Source organism: Colletotrichum higginsianum, chromosome 1 (genome assembly GCF_001672515.1).
Source record: "Colletotrichum higginsianum IMI 349063 chromosome 1, whole genome shotgun sequence".
Classification (NCBI taxonomy): Eukaryota; Fungi; Ascomycota; class Sordariomycetes; order Glomerellales; family Glomerellaceae; genus Colletotrichum; species Colletotrichum higginsianum.
The window spans coordinates 1546207-1561419 of NC_030954.1; the positions used below are offsets into that span (position 1 = coordinate 1546207).

General features: G+C 54.3%; 4 protein-coding genes across 4 annotated transcripts; 2 read left to right on the top strand and 2 right to left on the bottom strand.

Annotated features, from left to right (window-relative positions):
- Positions 1-880: 880 nt before the first annotated feature.
- Positions 881-3052, top strand: CH63R_00479 (Ankyrin unc44; the record flags this gene model as incomplete). Its single annotated transcript, XM_018295454.1, has 2 exons — positions 881-1338; positions 1429-3052. 2 exons carry the CDS (start codon positions 881-883, stop codon positions 3050-3052), a joined length of 2082 nt encoding a protein of 693 aa, XP_018163816.1.
- A 599-nt stretch (positions 3053-3651) lies between these two features.
- On the bottom strand, positions 3652-6765 carry CH63R_00480 (SNF2 super family protein; the record flags this gene model as incomplete). Its single annotated transcript, XM_018295455.1, has 1 exon — positions 3652-6765. One exon carries the CDS (start codon positions 6763-6765, stop codon positions 3652-3654), a length of 3114 nt encoding a protein of 1037 aa, XP_018163817.1.
- Positions 6766-7397: 632 nt separating this feature from the next.
- Positions 7398-7902, top strand: CH63R_00481 (Vacuolar ATPase assembly integral membrane protein VMA21; the record flags this gene model as incomplete). The annotated part of the gene is made up of 2 exons (XM_018295456.1): positions 7398-7692; positions 7769-7902. The coding sequence occupies 2 exons, from the start codon at positions 7398-7400 to the stop codon at positions 7900-7902; spliced, it is 429 nt and encodes a 142-aa protein (XP_018163818.1).
- A 624-nt stretch (positions 7903-8526) lies between these two features.
- CH63R_00482 (uncharacterized protein) lies at positions 8527-9982 on the bottom strand (the record flags this gene model as incomplete). Its single annotated transcript, XM_018295457.1, has 4 exons — positions 8527-9200; positions 9257-9430; positions 9481-9561; positions 9622-9982. The coding sequence occupies 4 exons, from the start codon at positions 9980-9982 to the stop codon at positions 8527-8529; spliced, it is 1290 nt and encodes a 429-aa protein (XP_018163819.1).
- Between the last annotated feature and the right edge of the window lie 5231 nt (positions 9983-15213).

Here is a 15213-nt window from a genome sequence, read left to right on the forward strand (position 1 = left end):
AGCCCCGACGACCTTCCCATCCCGCTTCGATATCTGCGCTGCACAAGCCTAGTACTGCCGAGCCATTCATTCCTTCATCTCATACCGGTTGTGCAACAAGCGTTGACCCGACAAAGCATGGCACACACTTTCCAACTTTCTGATGAACTCGGCACTTCTTTTGCAGTCGGCACTGCCAGCTTCGTGTTCCTTGACGAAGGACTCTCACATGCTGAGAATTCGCGCGCCATACCTTACTTGGTCCTGTACGACTCCGTTGGTGGTTGATTATCTTGCACTTTCTCCATATGTCCAACATCCCTGTCCCTGCCGACCATGTCGTCATTGTCCCTCTTCTTTGGTTTCTCGTCGCTTTCACCACTTACAGCCCCATTCCGCGTCTCTCTAAAGTAAGTAAATAGTTCTTCAAACCTTGCCGTCGCCTTTGCAATCTGTATGTACCCAAATACGATACCCGCTGTGGATAACACGTCAACGGCGTCCATTTCAAAGCCAGTTGCATGTCCATGGCCGGGAGACAGTCACGTATGGACGCCCTACAAAGCTGAAAATCCGAACGCTCGTAGAATTCGATATTCGCCATTTTTCTCTCGACCCCATAGACATGGCTACGATACTGTGATAGTTGGGCGTGACGACTTCACATCAACTCTTCGCTTATTGGGCAATTAGTCACGGGAGGCATTCCTTTGTAGTTCTGGATACCTGGCTTAGGAGAGCAAGTGGCAGCGATGCATGTCAGCTGCAGCAATTGCCACCATTGGTTGCAACACAGGCAGCCAGTGGAGGCGGCGCAAGACGATTCCAATGCTCCGCCGTGTCACTCGCAGATGACAGCTTCATCTCGGGATTGGCCTGAACTTGCCGTAAACCATCCAAGATGGATGTCATCGGCACAATAACAGGGGTAATCGACCTTTTCGTCGTCGCGCACCAAATCCAGGGCCTCTGCGACAAGTACAAAAATGCGCCCAAGACAGTACGGGACATCATCGACGAGTGCGAATGGACCAAGGCGCTTTGCATCGGTCTGAAGGACCAGTTATCGCGGACGCCGGATGCTTTGGAACACGGGGGAAGGACGAGGCCCAGCCTGGGCGCCCAGCAGAAACCTGGTCACACTCTGCTATGGTGTTTTGGCAAGAGCATGCAGGGCATTCGCGAGACGCTCGAAGACCTGGAGAAGGAGGCCGCTAAGCTACGGAGCAAGAAGAACTCGCTCATGGGCAAGTGGGACAAGGCCAAGTTCTTGTGGAAAGAGGACTATTTCAAAGATGCCGTGCAGAACGTCAAGGACCAAAGGGACATGGTCGCCATTGTCATGTCGGGAATCCAACTGTAGGTTTGCCGGACGACGAGGATGGCGAGGACAACAACGACGAAGAGAGTCGAAAAAGCCGAGATCAGAAGCTAACGAGCGAGGTACAGGCACAGCACTAACACGCTGAACGAAGAGTTGCGAAGGTTGATCGGACTAATTGAGGCCGGTCAGAAGCCAGCCTCAGAGTCGACGCCTCGAGTTGATCGACTACAACCGCCAGGTCAGGGGCTCAAAAAGAGCAAATCGGACACGCAGATCAAGAAGTCGGGGACAAGACTTGCCGAGGACCTTTACACAGCTGTTCGGGGCGGCCGGCTTGTCGACCTGGAGCCCATCCTGTCTCAGGGCGTCTCGATCAACCTGGCTCTCGGAGATGGCGGGGACCGAGCCGTGCACATCGCCGCTCGCGAGGGATTCCTGCCCATATTGGATCGTCTTCTGGCCTACGGCGCCGACGTCAACGTCCAGAACGTGTCGCAAGAAACTCCGCTGCACCAAGCGCTGCGGAGGGGGCAAACGCCGACGTCGCTGGCGCTGCTTTCCAATGGGGCAAGCTGGACTATCTCGGACGACAAAGGGGTGACCGCGTTGCATGTGGCAGCAAAGAATTCTGCATATCTTATCGTTCAGTATTTGCTGGACAGGGGAGCCGACCCAAACGTACTGGACAAACAGGGCCAGGCGCCCCTGTTTATGGCGTGCCATCCCATGGACAAGAAAGGCAAGAAGCCCAAGGTGGACTTGAAAGTCATTCGCGCCCTGGTCGAACGAGGGGCTGACCCAACCATCATCGGCGCTGCAAAGTCGGGGAGTACTCCGGTCCACGAGCTCGCCATGGGCGGAAACGCAAAAGAGCTCGAAATTGTCGGCAAGGCAGCGAGGTCGGTCGAGTTGCCGTTAGAGGGAGACTGCGAGGGCGCCACGCCACTCCATCTCGCCGTCAGAAACAACCATCCGGACGCCGTCGACGTCCTGATCAAGCTCGGGGCCAACGTCAACGCGCGGCAGACTTCGAAAGACGGCGCGGTGCCAACGGCTCTGTGGCAGGCCGGGTGGAACCGAAACCTAGACATCGCGACCAAGCTCCTCGAAGCCGGCGCCGACCCTGACGCTCGGGGCAAAGACAAGTCCACCGTCCTACACCTGGCGGTGGCAAAGCGCTGGCCGGAAATGGTCAAGCTTCTCGTCAAGCATAAGGCCAGCTTGAATGCTCAGACATCGGACAGGAGAAGACCCCTTCACGCGGCGGTGTGGATCAAGGACCTTGCCATGGTCCGGCTCCTGCTCGAAAAGGGGGCCGCGGTAGACGGCAAGGGCGCCAGCAGCGCGACACCTCTTATGGACGCCGCTCAGGCCGGCTCCTTACCAATGATCAGGCTCCTCATGGAGCACGGGGCGGATTGGTCCTACACGACGCCCCAGGGGACGGACGCGTTCATCTGGGCATGTGGCGGGGGCCATGTAGGCTGCGCGAGCTTCTTGCTGGGTTGCGGACAAGACTTGCACAAGAGAGCGTCGGGCGATTTCACCGCGCTGCACTACGCGGCACGAACCGGGGTGGTGGATTGCGTCAAGTGGTTGCTGGAGCTTGGGGTGGATAAGTCGATCAGGTCGACCAAGGCGAGAGTGCCGTTCAAGGTTATGGGGACAGCGGCGGATGTTGCTAGGGCACATGGAACCGCCGAGGTTGCTGAGTTGATTGAAAAGTACGAGACAGTTGCGGGGTACTAGACAAGAACAGAAGAAGTAACGGGGATGGGGGACAGGTGAATTTCATCCTTCCCGAGCAAGGCATATATATATGTACGAAAACCGGAAACAGGTCCTACCACATTTGCCCCTTGCTCTCTCTCGAGGGCTCAGTTCGGGGGACACTGCGTGATAGCGGTGTTTTGCACACATCAAGGGGGTCAAAGGATGCATGTCATCAAGTTCATTCCGCCAAGACCGTCCTGCTAAGTCGCGTCTATCTAAACCGACTGCCTAACCATTGTCCGCAAATCCCTTTCCCGGGCCGTTGGGTAATGAATGATGTCTTGATCGCAGGACGATGAGACTGGCCGCCCATTCTCCTTCCTGTCTCTTCTTCATGTCTAATTATAATGATGCTGGTACTTTAGCAATGCCTTCTCTCTTCCATAGCCAATACCAAAAGTCCGGTGGTTCTCTCAACGTCGTGGTATCGTGCCGTATAACTCAGGACAACGCTCAACAGACAGGTAGCCGCCCACCGCGACAACTACCCAAAGCCGCCCATCGCCGGCTATCCATGCAAATATGTCGGGAAAATGCAGTCGCATTATAGAATAAAATATCTTTAAGAACAGCGATCATGAGGGCGTTAGCTGATCTGCCATCATCTTTCGAACCTCCTTCTCCAGGTTTTCTTCCGCATGCTTGTCCTCCATGTCTTCCACTGCACCGGTCACCTTCTCGGCGAGCTCAATCTTTTTTTGGCACGCCTTGTAGATGAGCTCTTCGATGGTGTGCGAGGTCAAGAGACGGATGACCTCGACGTCCCGGGTTTGGCCCAGACGATGAGCGCGGTTCTCGGCCTGAATGTCGTCTTGCGGGTTGTCGGACTGGTCAAAGATGATGATCTTGTTCGCTGACGTGAGGTTGATACCGGTACCACCGGCGCCAGTCGTTAGCAGAAATGCAGTGATGTCGGTATCTTTGTTGAAGTCGTCAATCAGGTCCTGGCGCTCCGCAACGCTGGTTTGGCCGTACAGGACGCAATGTCTGATGCCACCAGTGTGGAGGACCTCTCGGAGGATCTCGACAACCTTTGCGAACTTGCTGAAAACCAAAACGCGGTCGCCGTTGTCACGATATTGGTGAATGAGTTCCAGAAGCTTGGCGACCTTGCCGCTCTCCATCCACGAGCCTTCGGGCACATCCAGGTGTCTGATGCAGGCATAGTCGCGACACCATAAATGTAGTTCAAAGTCGGAGGAGTTTTGCAGCTCTCCGACCAGATGATCGATGCGAGGCTGTTGCAGCTCTGACTGCGGTACCTCTCTCATGAGAATTTTGGCCATCTGCTCAACCTTCGCGTTGGTAAAGTAACGCCGGAAAAGCTGGGGATGAATGGCGGCTTTCCGGAGTTGCATCCAGCTGTTGTTTTGATCGCTCTGGCGTCCTGTGCTTGTTTTCTTGACGGGGCCAGCCTTGAAGAGACGCTCGTACTCCTCATACAGCTCCTTCTGCACAGGTGCCAGATCACAATATGCCACGTTGCAGATCTTGGATGGCATGTCAGAGAGCACCTGCTGCTTGCGACGTTGAAGAATAAAAGGCTCGAGGATCGTTCTGGCTCGGCTGACGCGCTCTCCGTACAAAAAGGCGCCATTGTTGACGTCGCGGATAGTGACCTTCTGACTGAACATGTACTGGAGCTGATCCATCCGGCCGCTGAATTGCTTCGGATCGATAAAATTCAAGAGAGAGAGCATCTCCATCAAATTGTTTTGGACGGGAGTACCGGTGAGTAGCATTCTCCAACGAGCCTTGATTCTGATGAGATCTTTATAGATCTTCGTCTTGGGGTTCTTCATTTTGTGTCCTTCGTCAAAGATTGCGGCAGCGGGCTGGAGCTGTCGTAGGGCCTCCAGATCATCCTCGGAACCGACCTGCGTGTATGTCGTCAAGACAACATGGTAGTCGGCAGGATTCTCGAGCATCTCATAAGCGATTTCCCGGCGCTCGGCCTGGGGACCTTGATACGCAAGAACCGAGAGATCAGGGGCGAAGCGTTGAAACTCGACCATCCAGTTAGAGAATGTGGACGGTGGTACAACGACGAGGTTGGGCCAAGGTCGCTCGCCTTGTGCAGTTTCCCCGTAAGCCTCAACTAAATGGCAGATGAGAGAAATCACCTGGCACGTCTTGCCCAAGCCCATCTCATCAGCCAGAATGCATCCGTAACCGCTGTTGTACAGAAGAGACATCCAGTTGAGACCGAAAAGCTGGAACGGACGCATGGTACAGTGACCTTCCATTAATTTCGGTTGGGAGGGGATTGGCGGCTCAGATAACTTCTGTCCGCGGAAGCTTGTCGGCGTAAGGGGAAGGTCGTCCTTAGCAAATTGGCTTTGGGCGCTTCGCTTCTGTCCCTTGACGTCGAGATCCCAAAGGCTAATCTCTTGCTTGACTTTGTTGGCCTTCTTCTCGCATTCAGCTACAACCTCGTCGATGGCATTGACGCTGCGAGTAAAGTCCATGATGGCGTCAACCAATGTCTCTCCGATCGCAACTCTGGGCTTACGGCCACGAGCGCCTGATTTTTTCAGGACAGTCACGGCTTGAACCTCGTCGATTGTGTCGAAAGGTCTCTTGGTCTCAATTACCTTGAGCTCGTCTAGCTTGATATTCGTCATGGCAGACAGATCCTCGATGGGGCTGCTATTGATGGCATGGAGAGCTTTGTCGTGCAGACTCTCCTTGACCGCCTCGTTGACTTCATCATCGTTGTCGAAGTCCTCGTCCTCCTTATCATCGGGAATGACAATCAGCTCATCTACTTTGTCGTCCGCAAGCTCGTCCAAAGCCGGTTCAACTTGGTGGGTCTGTTGCGATGAAATGGGAGATCGATCGGGTCGACGACCTTGCATCAGGCGCCGGCGCTTCGGCTTAGGTGGCGAGGGCGTGGTGCTTCGTGAAGGAGTAGGCAAGCTCGGCACATGTTGTCCAAGTAGTTTCGGCTTGCTGGGCTCACCCAATCGGCTCGTTTTCCGCTCCAGGCTCGTTGGTCGGTCACCGCCAGCAGTGCTTGTTGGCTTGGTAGATCCCACAAAGGTGTTGACCTTGGGCTTCAGATGACGAGCATCTAGCAAGTAGTTGATCGCATCTTCAACATTATTGTGGCACGCGGTCAGTGCCTCTCTGCAGTATTGTACTGGCATCGTACTGCCGAGAGCGTCGGCGACCTCTTCAATTTTCTTTTGTAACGTATCCACTGAGACGTACTCGAAGTTTGAGACGTGTCTCTTGAAAGACGTCCGGGCGATGTTCTCACGAGAGCCGCGGCGATTCTCTTCATCCGAAGAATCCACAATGACGGGTTCCTCGGAGGGTCTCTTCAGTGACCTCGGCGTCGGCTGCGATTTGGGGGGTGGCTGGAAGCGCGTGCCCGGGGGCACGAGGCGCGAGAAGTAGGCCGAGGTGCTCGACTTCCCAGTCGGCTGGAAGGGCGACGACGCAGGAACTTCGATAACCGAGCGCGAGGAGGGAGAGGAGGATAATTCGAGCCGCGATTTTGTCGGGGACGCGAGGGAGCTCCGGCTGACTATCTGCGTAGCTTGTGTCTGGTACGGCGAGCAGGGAATCGTCTCGCTGGCGAGCTCGTCGGCGTCGTCGCCACGATTGGGGCCTCTGGTAGGCGACGTGCCCAACGCCGAGCTGCCTACCGGCGGCGAGGAGCTCAGGCTCAAATGGATAACCATGGCTTGTGTGTTGTGTGGCGGTCGGATAGAATTGATGGCCAAGCGACGTGTGAAAAGGGCAAACAAGGTCGAGGATGAACGACGGCGGGGTTTGTTTAAAGTAGAAGAGAAGTCTCAAGGCGTTGCGTGGACAAGAATCTATTGACGAGGTTTGTCTCGAATCATTAAGGCTAAATCAGGAGAGATCCAAAGGAAAGAGCAGATATCGGACAGAGATACCGCCTTCTAATTGTGGGAGACCTTTTGGGCAGGAGCAGACGAGATTTTGAACGGGCGGCGGTGTTGGAAGTGGGATTTTTCTGGGGCAAGTCGTCTTCCACCACCGCCCCTAGTCCGTTGACACGGGGAAACGAAGAGACGCGCTTGGGAGAAACAGCCGTAGCGCGTTCGCACGTGGTTGGCGTCATCAATTAAGAACAGTGCGGGGAATTCCTGGCTCGAACTGTAGGTGCTGTCTTTTGACTTCAAGTCTCGCCAGGCTCAAACAAGCGGGCCCATCAATTGACAGAGTCACTCACAGGCTTTACCATCCCGCAATACCGAGACTACCTGCCGAACGGATCATTACTCTATTGTCAAATCCATTACAACAGATTATGTGAGTCTTTCCATGCTGTCTCTCTGCGGGACGTATGAGTGCTCACTCGTTACATGCAGTTGGCTCCATAATCACTGGGCACTTGTCACGCACCACCACCCCCCCTCAGTTCTCAGTAAACACCATGGCGACCCGACGTATTGTCGCCTCGGAGAAAACCATCCTCGAAAAGGACGATGTGGTCGGCTCCAGTCCTGCTGCTGGCGACAAGTCTAACATCACCCCGGCCGTGCCGATGGACGTCATCCTAAAGCTGCTCGGGTTCACCTTCGCCATGATCGTCCTGCCCATTGGCACCTACTTCGTGACGGTCGATTTTCTCTTCAAAGGTAGATTACGTGAATAGACCAATCCTCCTCCTAGTGCAAGGAATCATGCCGGTCGTGACTAACGAGTACAACCTAGGCAATTCTACATTTGCCGGAGCCCTGGCTGCGGTTATGGCCAATGTGGTTCTCATCAGTTATGTCATTGTTGCCATGAAGGAGGATCAGAGCGACCAACTGGAAGCCAAGAAGGAACTGAAGAAGGACCGCTGAAGCCTGCGCAAAGTGTATGCGCCTGTACATTTCCCCTCGCTTGATGATGTGGAATGTATTCAGTTTCCTCAGGAACGAATTATGCCACACAGCGTTTTCGTTACTCATGGAGCGTAGTACAATCGGAACGAGTGGCGTACAATCGATTCTTTTGTTGGGATAGACCACCTCACTGATTCAAGTCCTTCTACCAAGTCATTGTTTTGAAAACCATCGCATTGTCGTGAAAAGGCCTAATTAAAAGTCACTGCGTTGGAAGTTTGTGTAGTCGTATGTATGTCGTCATAAAATGAGCCCGAAAACTTCGTCCCTAACCAGACCATCCAACCATGATCACCCCCATCCCGTCGTAAAACGAATCGTGTACATGCCCCTGGATCCAACACTATTATACCGTCATCTTCGAACTAAGTCAAAGATAATGAGGTTTAAGAAGCCATCTCAAGCATCCAGCCGTTCCCCATGAGAAGCTGTCTGATCAGTGTCTCTAAGCCCGTCACAACGAGCCTGTATGTTGATCCTCGCCCGAAATACTATACCTCGCTCAGAATGTAGGAAATTGGGGTATCGACAAAGTTGAGACGGAAACCATTTCATTTTCGTGCCTTTAATGCCTTTCGTTCCTCAGGATGCTTTGCTGAACCGGCGAGAAAACCAGCTTTTCCTCTTTGATGATTCAGGTCGCTCCTGCGGCTGTTGAGGCGGCGGCGGCTGCTGCTGCTGCTGCTGCTGCTGCTGTTGAGGCGGGGCTGCGGCTGGTCTTCGGAGCACGTTTGCGCCCTTGCCGGAAATTTGGGGGCCCTGCTTCACAGATGAATGAGCGGGGCCTTTGCCGTTGGGTGTGCCATTATCGAGACTGAATGCAGACGGTTGGTATGATGACTGCCCCTGGCTGAAGCCGATACCGTAGTCGTTAACAGGCTCAGGCCTCGGTGCCGGAGCTCGCTCGATGGAGCTGTTGTCGCTGCTAGTCGGGTCGGTATGGTAGCCGGCGTGCTCCGCCGAACTCCCACTTCCGGCCGCGGACGTGACAGTTTCGTACGAGCGGTCCTTGTTAGACAAAGGATAAACGGTCTGATCGCCGCGGCCATATCCATTCATATGTGGATCTGTTTGCGTTCTGGGAACTCTCTGACGATAGGGAATGTTGCCATTATAATATCCTCCTCCGGCCCCATTGTGGTACTGATCATAGTAGCTCTGGCGGGTGGAGCCCATCTCGATCTGAGTGCTCTCGGGACGGAAGGAACCGGGACGCCCGCCATAATAGCTGTCATGGGGGTGGCGATTTCCGCTGGCTATATCCCCAAATTAGCTGGACGGCCCAATTTGTAGACTTCAATCTTGAACATACTGGCGTAGTAACTGCTCCGTCGGTTCCATGTCGCAACAGACTCGGCATCTGAGCGATATGATTGGCGGCGATCCCTGTCTCGGTAACCTCCATCAATGGCGGCCTCGAAGCTGCGGATGGTATCCAAGGGTCGCTCCCACCGGCTACGAGTCGGGTTGGATCGATCGGGCTCGGCTAGTGTCAATGGTTAGTGATGCTCGTTGGGGGCTTCGGGCTAGACATACAGATTGGGTTGCCAGTTGTATCCTTGTGCTGAATTGCGCGCAATGGGGCCAAAGACGACTTAGTCATTGCCTGAACGGCGGCTGTACGAGTTGTTAGTCGATTGGACAGGCAGAAGGGTTCGGTGATTGGCAGTGACGTACAAGGTTCGGCCTCGCTCATAGCGACGGTGGGATCGGCTTTGCTGTGTAATCTTTTTGCTTCCTTCTCTTGATGGCTCTCGTGTAAGTCGATTTTGTGGTGACTTCCCGAGCTCTTGTGGGACCTGTTGGACTGGAAGCTGAATGTTCTAGGTCGTCTATGGGGAGACTGCGGCTGCTTCTGAATTGGAGGGATTTGTTGTGTTTGAGTCTGTTGGCGAGGCGGCTGATCGTACGGTTGCTGGTAGGACGGGAAGCGAGTAGAAGGCTCGTTGTACGAATTGGCGGCTCCGTCGTGGTAGAATTGCTGATTTGGCTGCTGATGCTGGGGAGGTAGCGCGGGAAGTGGATGATGCTCTGCCATGGTGGGCGACTGGGGAAGGGTGCTACTTTTAATTGATCTGTCTCGCAAGGCGGTGGGCGCAGTGGGCGCGGGCGTCGTCTCGGCGTACAAGGTCGAGGTCTCTGGATGGAGCTATTGCGTGCCTTATCGCGGGTCAGCAAGGGAAAGAAGTGGGCGGGCGGTTCCCAGATCGCTAGAGAAGCAGCCAAGGTCGCGTTTCCCAGGGGGAAGCGTGAAATGTTGGAGCGCCGGGTGGGCCGTTAGAAGGGGCAGATTCAGAGCGGTGGAAGGGGTGGGTGGTGTCGGAGTGAGGCCTGTGTAGTCGTGTGTTCCCACCGACTGCCGGGATGGGAAGTGGATGCAGAACCTGGCAAAGAATAGTGTATCCGTGGGTCGGGGTATTTCCACTGTTCCAGTGTTCCGCTTGTTTGATGATGGATGAGATGGTGTGTGAAGTCTTCAGAGGTAAGAGGGAGGATGACGGGAGGAGAATGAGGAAAATGTGGCAGTGATGGGGGAAATTTTTTCTTCTTTTCTTGGGTTAATGTCGCAAGGAGGCGGGAAAGCAGGGAAGCGGGTGTCTCGTATGTGGTTGGGGAAGGGATTGGGATTTGAGTGAGTTGGCAAGGCACAAGGCACAAAACAAGCCGGATGAAGCTGTCTGGCTGGTGTGCTGTAAGCAGTGCGCTGTGAGCAGCGCGCTGTGCCGAGAAGGAATGAACGGCCGGGCAACGGCAACGGCAGCAACAACTAGCGATCGCGAAATTTCACAATGACAACGACAACCCAGCAGGGGGGACAGGTGCAGTGCAGGGTGATGGTAGTGCCCACAGACTGTACGGTACGTACCTGTTGTTATTTTCTGGCCCGATGTTTGACCCTGGGGTTTGCTGCGAGCTGCAACAGAAGGAGGCGGGAGGGAGGGGAGTCCGTGAGTCTCCTACGGAGGGATTTTGATGCCAGGTGGGGGCCACTTCGGGCGAGCGACGCCAGGATGTTTGCTGAAAGTGGCGCTAGGACAGGTTGCTTTTGGGGCGTTGCAGGGGAAAGTGAAGACCGCAAAGAGATAAGCGCGCCGGTTTTTTTGGTGGTTTTTTTTTTTGCGATGGGGGTCGGACACTAGATTCAGGTCCGGACGGGGGGAAGTGGTGGCTACCTAGGTCGGCACCGTAGGTAGGGGACGACGTCTGGGACGCTGGGGCCGGTACACGACAAGAACAAGCTGCGGTGCGAACCAACTCTGCCTAGACAGCAAGCACCTCCCCTGATTGTCAACGAGGGTGTCTTGGTAATGTGATTGACCAGTCTTTTGTCCGTCCCGTGTTGTTAGACTGGCCGTCTGTTTGCTATCCTCTCTTTTTTTTCCACTTGCTTTCCGCCCCTGTTGAGCGCTGAATGTGTTGATTTTGACGCTACAATTGTTGCAATGCCGTCGACTTTTACTTGTCTCTGTTTCTCACCGGTAGTAAATTGCGATGCAGCGTATCAGAGGTATGGGTATTCTAGTGGCACGAAATGGGTATCCCGTGCTGATGCCCTAGCAGTTTGCTGGGGGACGTTTCGAAATTGTGAACGAGGAAAAGGGTATTTGTTTGACGTTGCCGTTGTTTAGTGAATGGCCGGATACAACGTCGCGCTTGCGTGTGGGATGGATGGATGGATGGATGATGGTTGGCTGGTGGGCCCAGTGGAACAGAGTCAGTCGATCCTTTCTCGCTTCAAGGAGAAATGCCAATGCCAATGGCGGTGCAACGCAATGCAAATGATTTACCTTCCGAATGGCCAAATCCAATGGGCAAAGGAGATGGAGGAAACCGCCGCCCTGTTCAACGTTTGGTCACAGTGTCGGTGGTCTTTTCGATTTGCTGACGTCAAGGAGCTGTAATCGTTGCGTGTTTCAGGACGCCTCTGCGTGGTAGTTCGTGGTAACTCGAGGGACAGGTTTTGCTCCTCCCTTTCTTCGGTTTGTTTTCCTCTCGGTCCTTTCGACCCTTGACTCGATGCGTCTTGGGCGTGTCCGGAGCGGAATGGAACAACATAAATCGACTGGTAGCTGGATGCGCCTGTTCAGCTCTAGCGCCGAGGCTTGTCGCGGTACACGGTATTCTGGCTCTTGCCCAATGTCAGCCAATTTGCAGTCGTATTACGTTTGTCGTAGTAGCAATTAGTCGATGAACCGATGTCTCTTGTTCATCCCACACCGCGGCGCCACGCACCGTGGCACGTCCTGGCGCCGCCGGAAAGCGCAGCCTGCAGATGATGGATGAATCCAACAGAAATGCTTACCTCTGTGCGCACTTGGGCTTTGCCTCCGGTATCCCTTGCTACTTTTAATTTCCTGGCCGTCAGTGTCCGCTTTGCCGAACCTCACCGCGGGACGCAGTTCGCGAAATTGCGGTAGGCCTGGGATATTGAACGGCGTCGATAGTGTTCAAGGTCGTGTTCGGCACACAAAGGGCGGGGAAGACGCCGGCCTGTTGGGACGACGAGCAACAAACGATAGTAAACGAGGTCAGTGGCCGAAACTGTTGATAATGAGACGGGAGTAAAAGGATAGCGCTGTCTTCGAGAAACGGCTTATCGGGGATACTGGGTCGTGGGCGTGATCGTGATCGTTGCCTTTGCACGTCCGGGGGCATGAGATTGCCTGAGTGGTAGATAGCCAAAAGCGTAGCAACAAAAATGCCCGTGGTGGGAAAGCCTTGGTATCTATACGGGCCTCCAAACCAAACGGACTGGCGAGTGTAGAGCCGAGAGCCCGGGGAGAGTGTGTGGATGACTGGTGGGAGCAGCTGAACTTGAGAGTATGCCGGTGGGTGACGGCAAGTCGATGATGATCTGGGGGACTGATAGTTAAGGCAAGGTGTGGCCTGTCCCGTCACGCTTCGCATGGCACGTCAACAACATTCTTTCTGTACTTATCAATGTAGAGATATGCTCCAGGAACGCAGCTGACCCAAGGTATACATTAGTACTCCGTACCTAACCTTATGTGTGAATGAGTACGGATACCTACCTCGTCATAGAACCGCTGCAGACTTTCTATTTCCCATTCGCACTACCCGTGCGGATACCTCGTATACAGATACCTGCCGCGTCCTCTTACTCTCTACCTGTGTCGGTAGGCAGGGAGACGCCGAGGGCTGCGGTGTGCGGCCTTGCGATGATATGCGACGCTACAGGACGTCCTCCCCAATGGCTCCAAGACGGGGTCGAATATGTCCGCCAGGTCCCGATCGCATATTCTTCCCAATTACCGGGCGTTCCATCGAACGATAGCCAACCAAAGGTAACGGAACCAGAATCCAACCAGGGGTCAGGGCCCAAGGGGGTCAGTATTCATACACAGCCTATATCCCTCGGACACGCCAGGAAGGAAACCAAAGGAAGTGGAGGGTCCGGCCTTGCATTCCCCATCATCTGCCTCACCTCACCTTACATAAATATGTTCTTGGGCTGGAACCAAGCTCGAGGTGTTGCACCGTGAGACTCCAATCTGTCACTGTTTGCCTGTCGAAGACTCAATACCACGACAAGCCATCAATCGCTAGCAAGAGGAGGTTACGGAGGGGGAAGTGGCTTCCTCAAGCCCCATTACGCGTTTCGCCCCTCGTCGACCATCACGTCCCTCCAATAGGATATTTGCGGCAAGGTACACAATATTGGGGGGGGGGGGCCTCGTCTTGCAGACGTTAAGGCCTGATCTGCCACTGCCACTACTCCCTGCCAATACCACTGGCCAGTCGCTAACAAGAGCAGAACATGACAGGCTCGGCGAGACAGGACGAGACACGGCAAAATGGCATCCAATCCTCAGGATGCGTATTCCTGGCACAATCGCACCGTGTACACACATGGGTGCTCACCACGAGGTCGCGGCTGACCAGGCGTCCTGTCACTTGCATTGCCGCAGTTTTGATTCCTCTGGCTCTCCTTTGATTATACTTCAACCCCCATCTTGTGTACACACATGGCTTCCCGCTTCGCTGGAGACGCGATGAAGCTCCTTGCGGCACGACGACGGCCCGGCCTGAAACTTGACTGCTGTCGCATCCTTCGTCAAAGCAAGCAGCTAACTAACGCCATTCAGTCAGTCAGCCAGCGGTATTTCCTCTTTTGCTGGTGAGATCTCATCACGACTTGTGCTCAACATTTTCCCGACATCGTCTTTCATCTGATACAACGTACTCGCGTACCACGAGGAACGATCGTCAACGTAACGGATGACCTCCAAGACCGATACATACAAACGTCGGGATCGGTCGTCGGGCATGGCGAGGACCCCACCACCTCCTCCCTTTCCTGGGGAGGATGTCAGTCCACCCCTGCAAGAAGATGGACTTCGTGTTCAACGGTATACGAAGGCTGGGCCGCAACACCGCCGCTGCAAGATCCACCTGCACCCGAGACTCCGAGCCTTCGACTTGGCTGCCAGACCGCCGCATATGGCAATGGCCAGCTCTAGTCGTCAATAGTCGTCAAGACCCGCGGATTCCATATTGCATGGTTGAGCTGCAGCTCCAATGGAGGCGCAGCGATGACGCGGATCCAAAGTCTAGTGCCCCCACACAACAGCTACGTGGACATTCGTGCTGTACAGGTTTTTATTCTGCGTGACGAAGTGTCATCCGCATGGTGCATACTTGCACCATAGGTAATACGGATACAGCTTTACGATCCGTGTCCAGTTCCACGACGCCGCAGACTAGCATGTAACTCGCCGACGTCGCGTCTGCATTATAGTTTCCAGCCAGCAATGGCCAAGGATCCCCACGCCAAGCAAGTCGAGCGAAGACTCTTCCCGGCCTCCCACCCCCATCAGGCGTGTAGACGTCTATCCGTCCCCGATAAAGGCATTCAAGTTCGAACATCCTCTCCACACTACGACTCCTAACCTACTGTACCTAGAGTGGAGGTACATGAGTAGTTGGTCTGAGGAAAGCTCTGGAGGCCCGAGCTTAGACAATTCTTTCCAGGTTTCCACTGACCAACCAACATGTTTTACTGTGTACTATTAACACCAGTTCTCCCCGTCAAGTTTGCATGTCATCGAAAATAGAACACGTCGGCCGGTTGCCTGGCGATGCCACACCTTTTGATCAACATCGAAACGACTTTGGACACAGATTGCCAAAGTTGTTGATCATTCTGTCAACAGAACTTGTGTCTATGGGATTCGACTGAAATGGGTGAGGCGGGTCTCGCTCCCAATACATCATTTGGGTTCAAACAAAAGCTACAACTAAACTGCC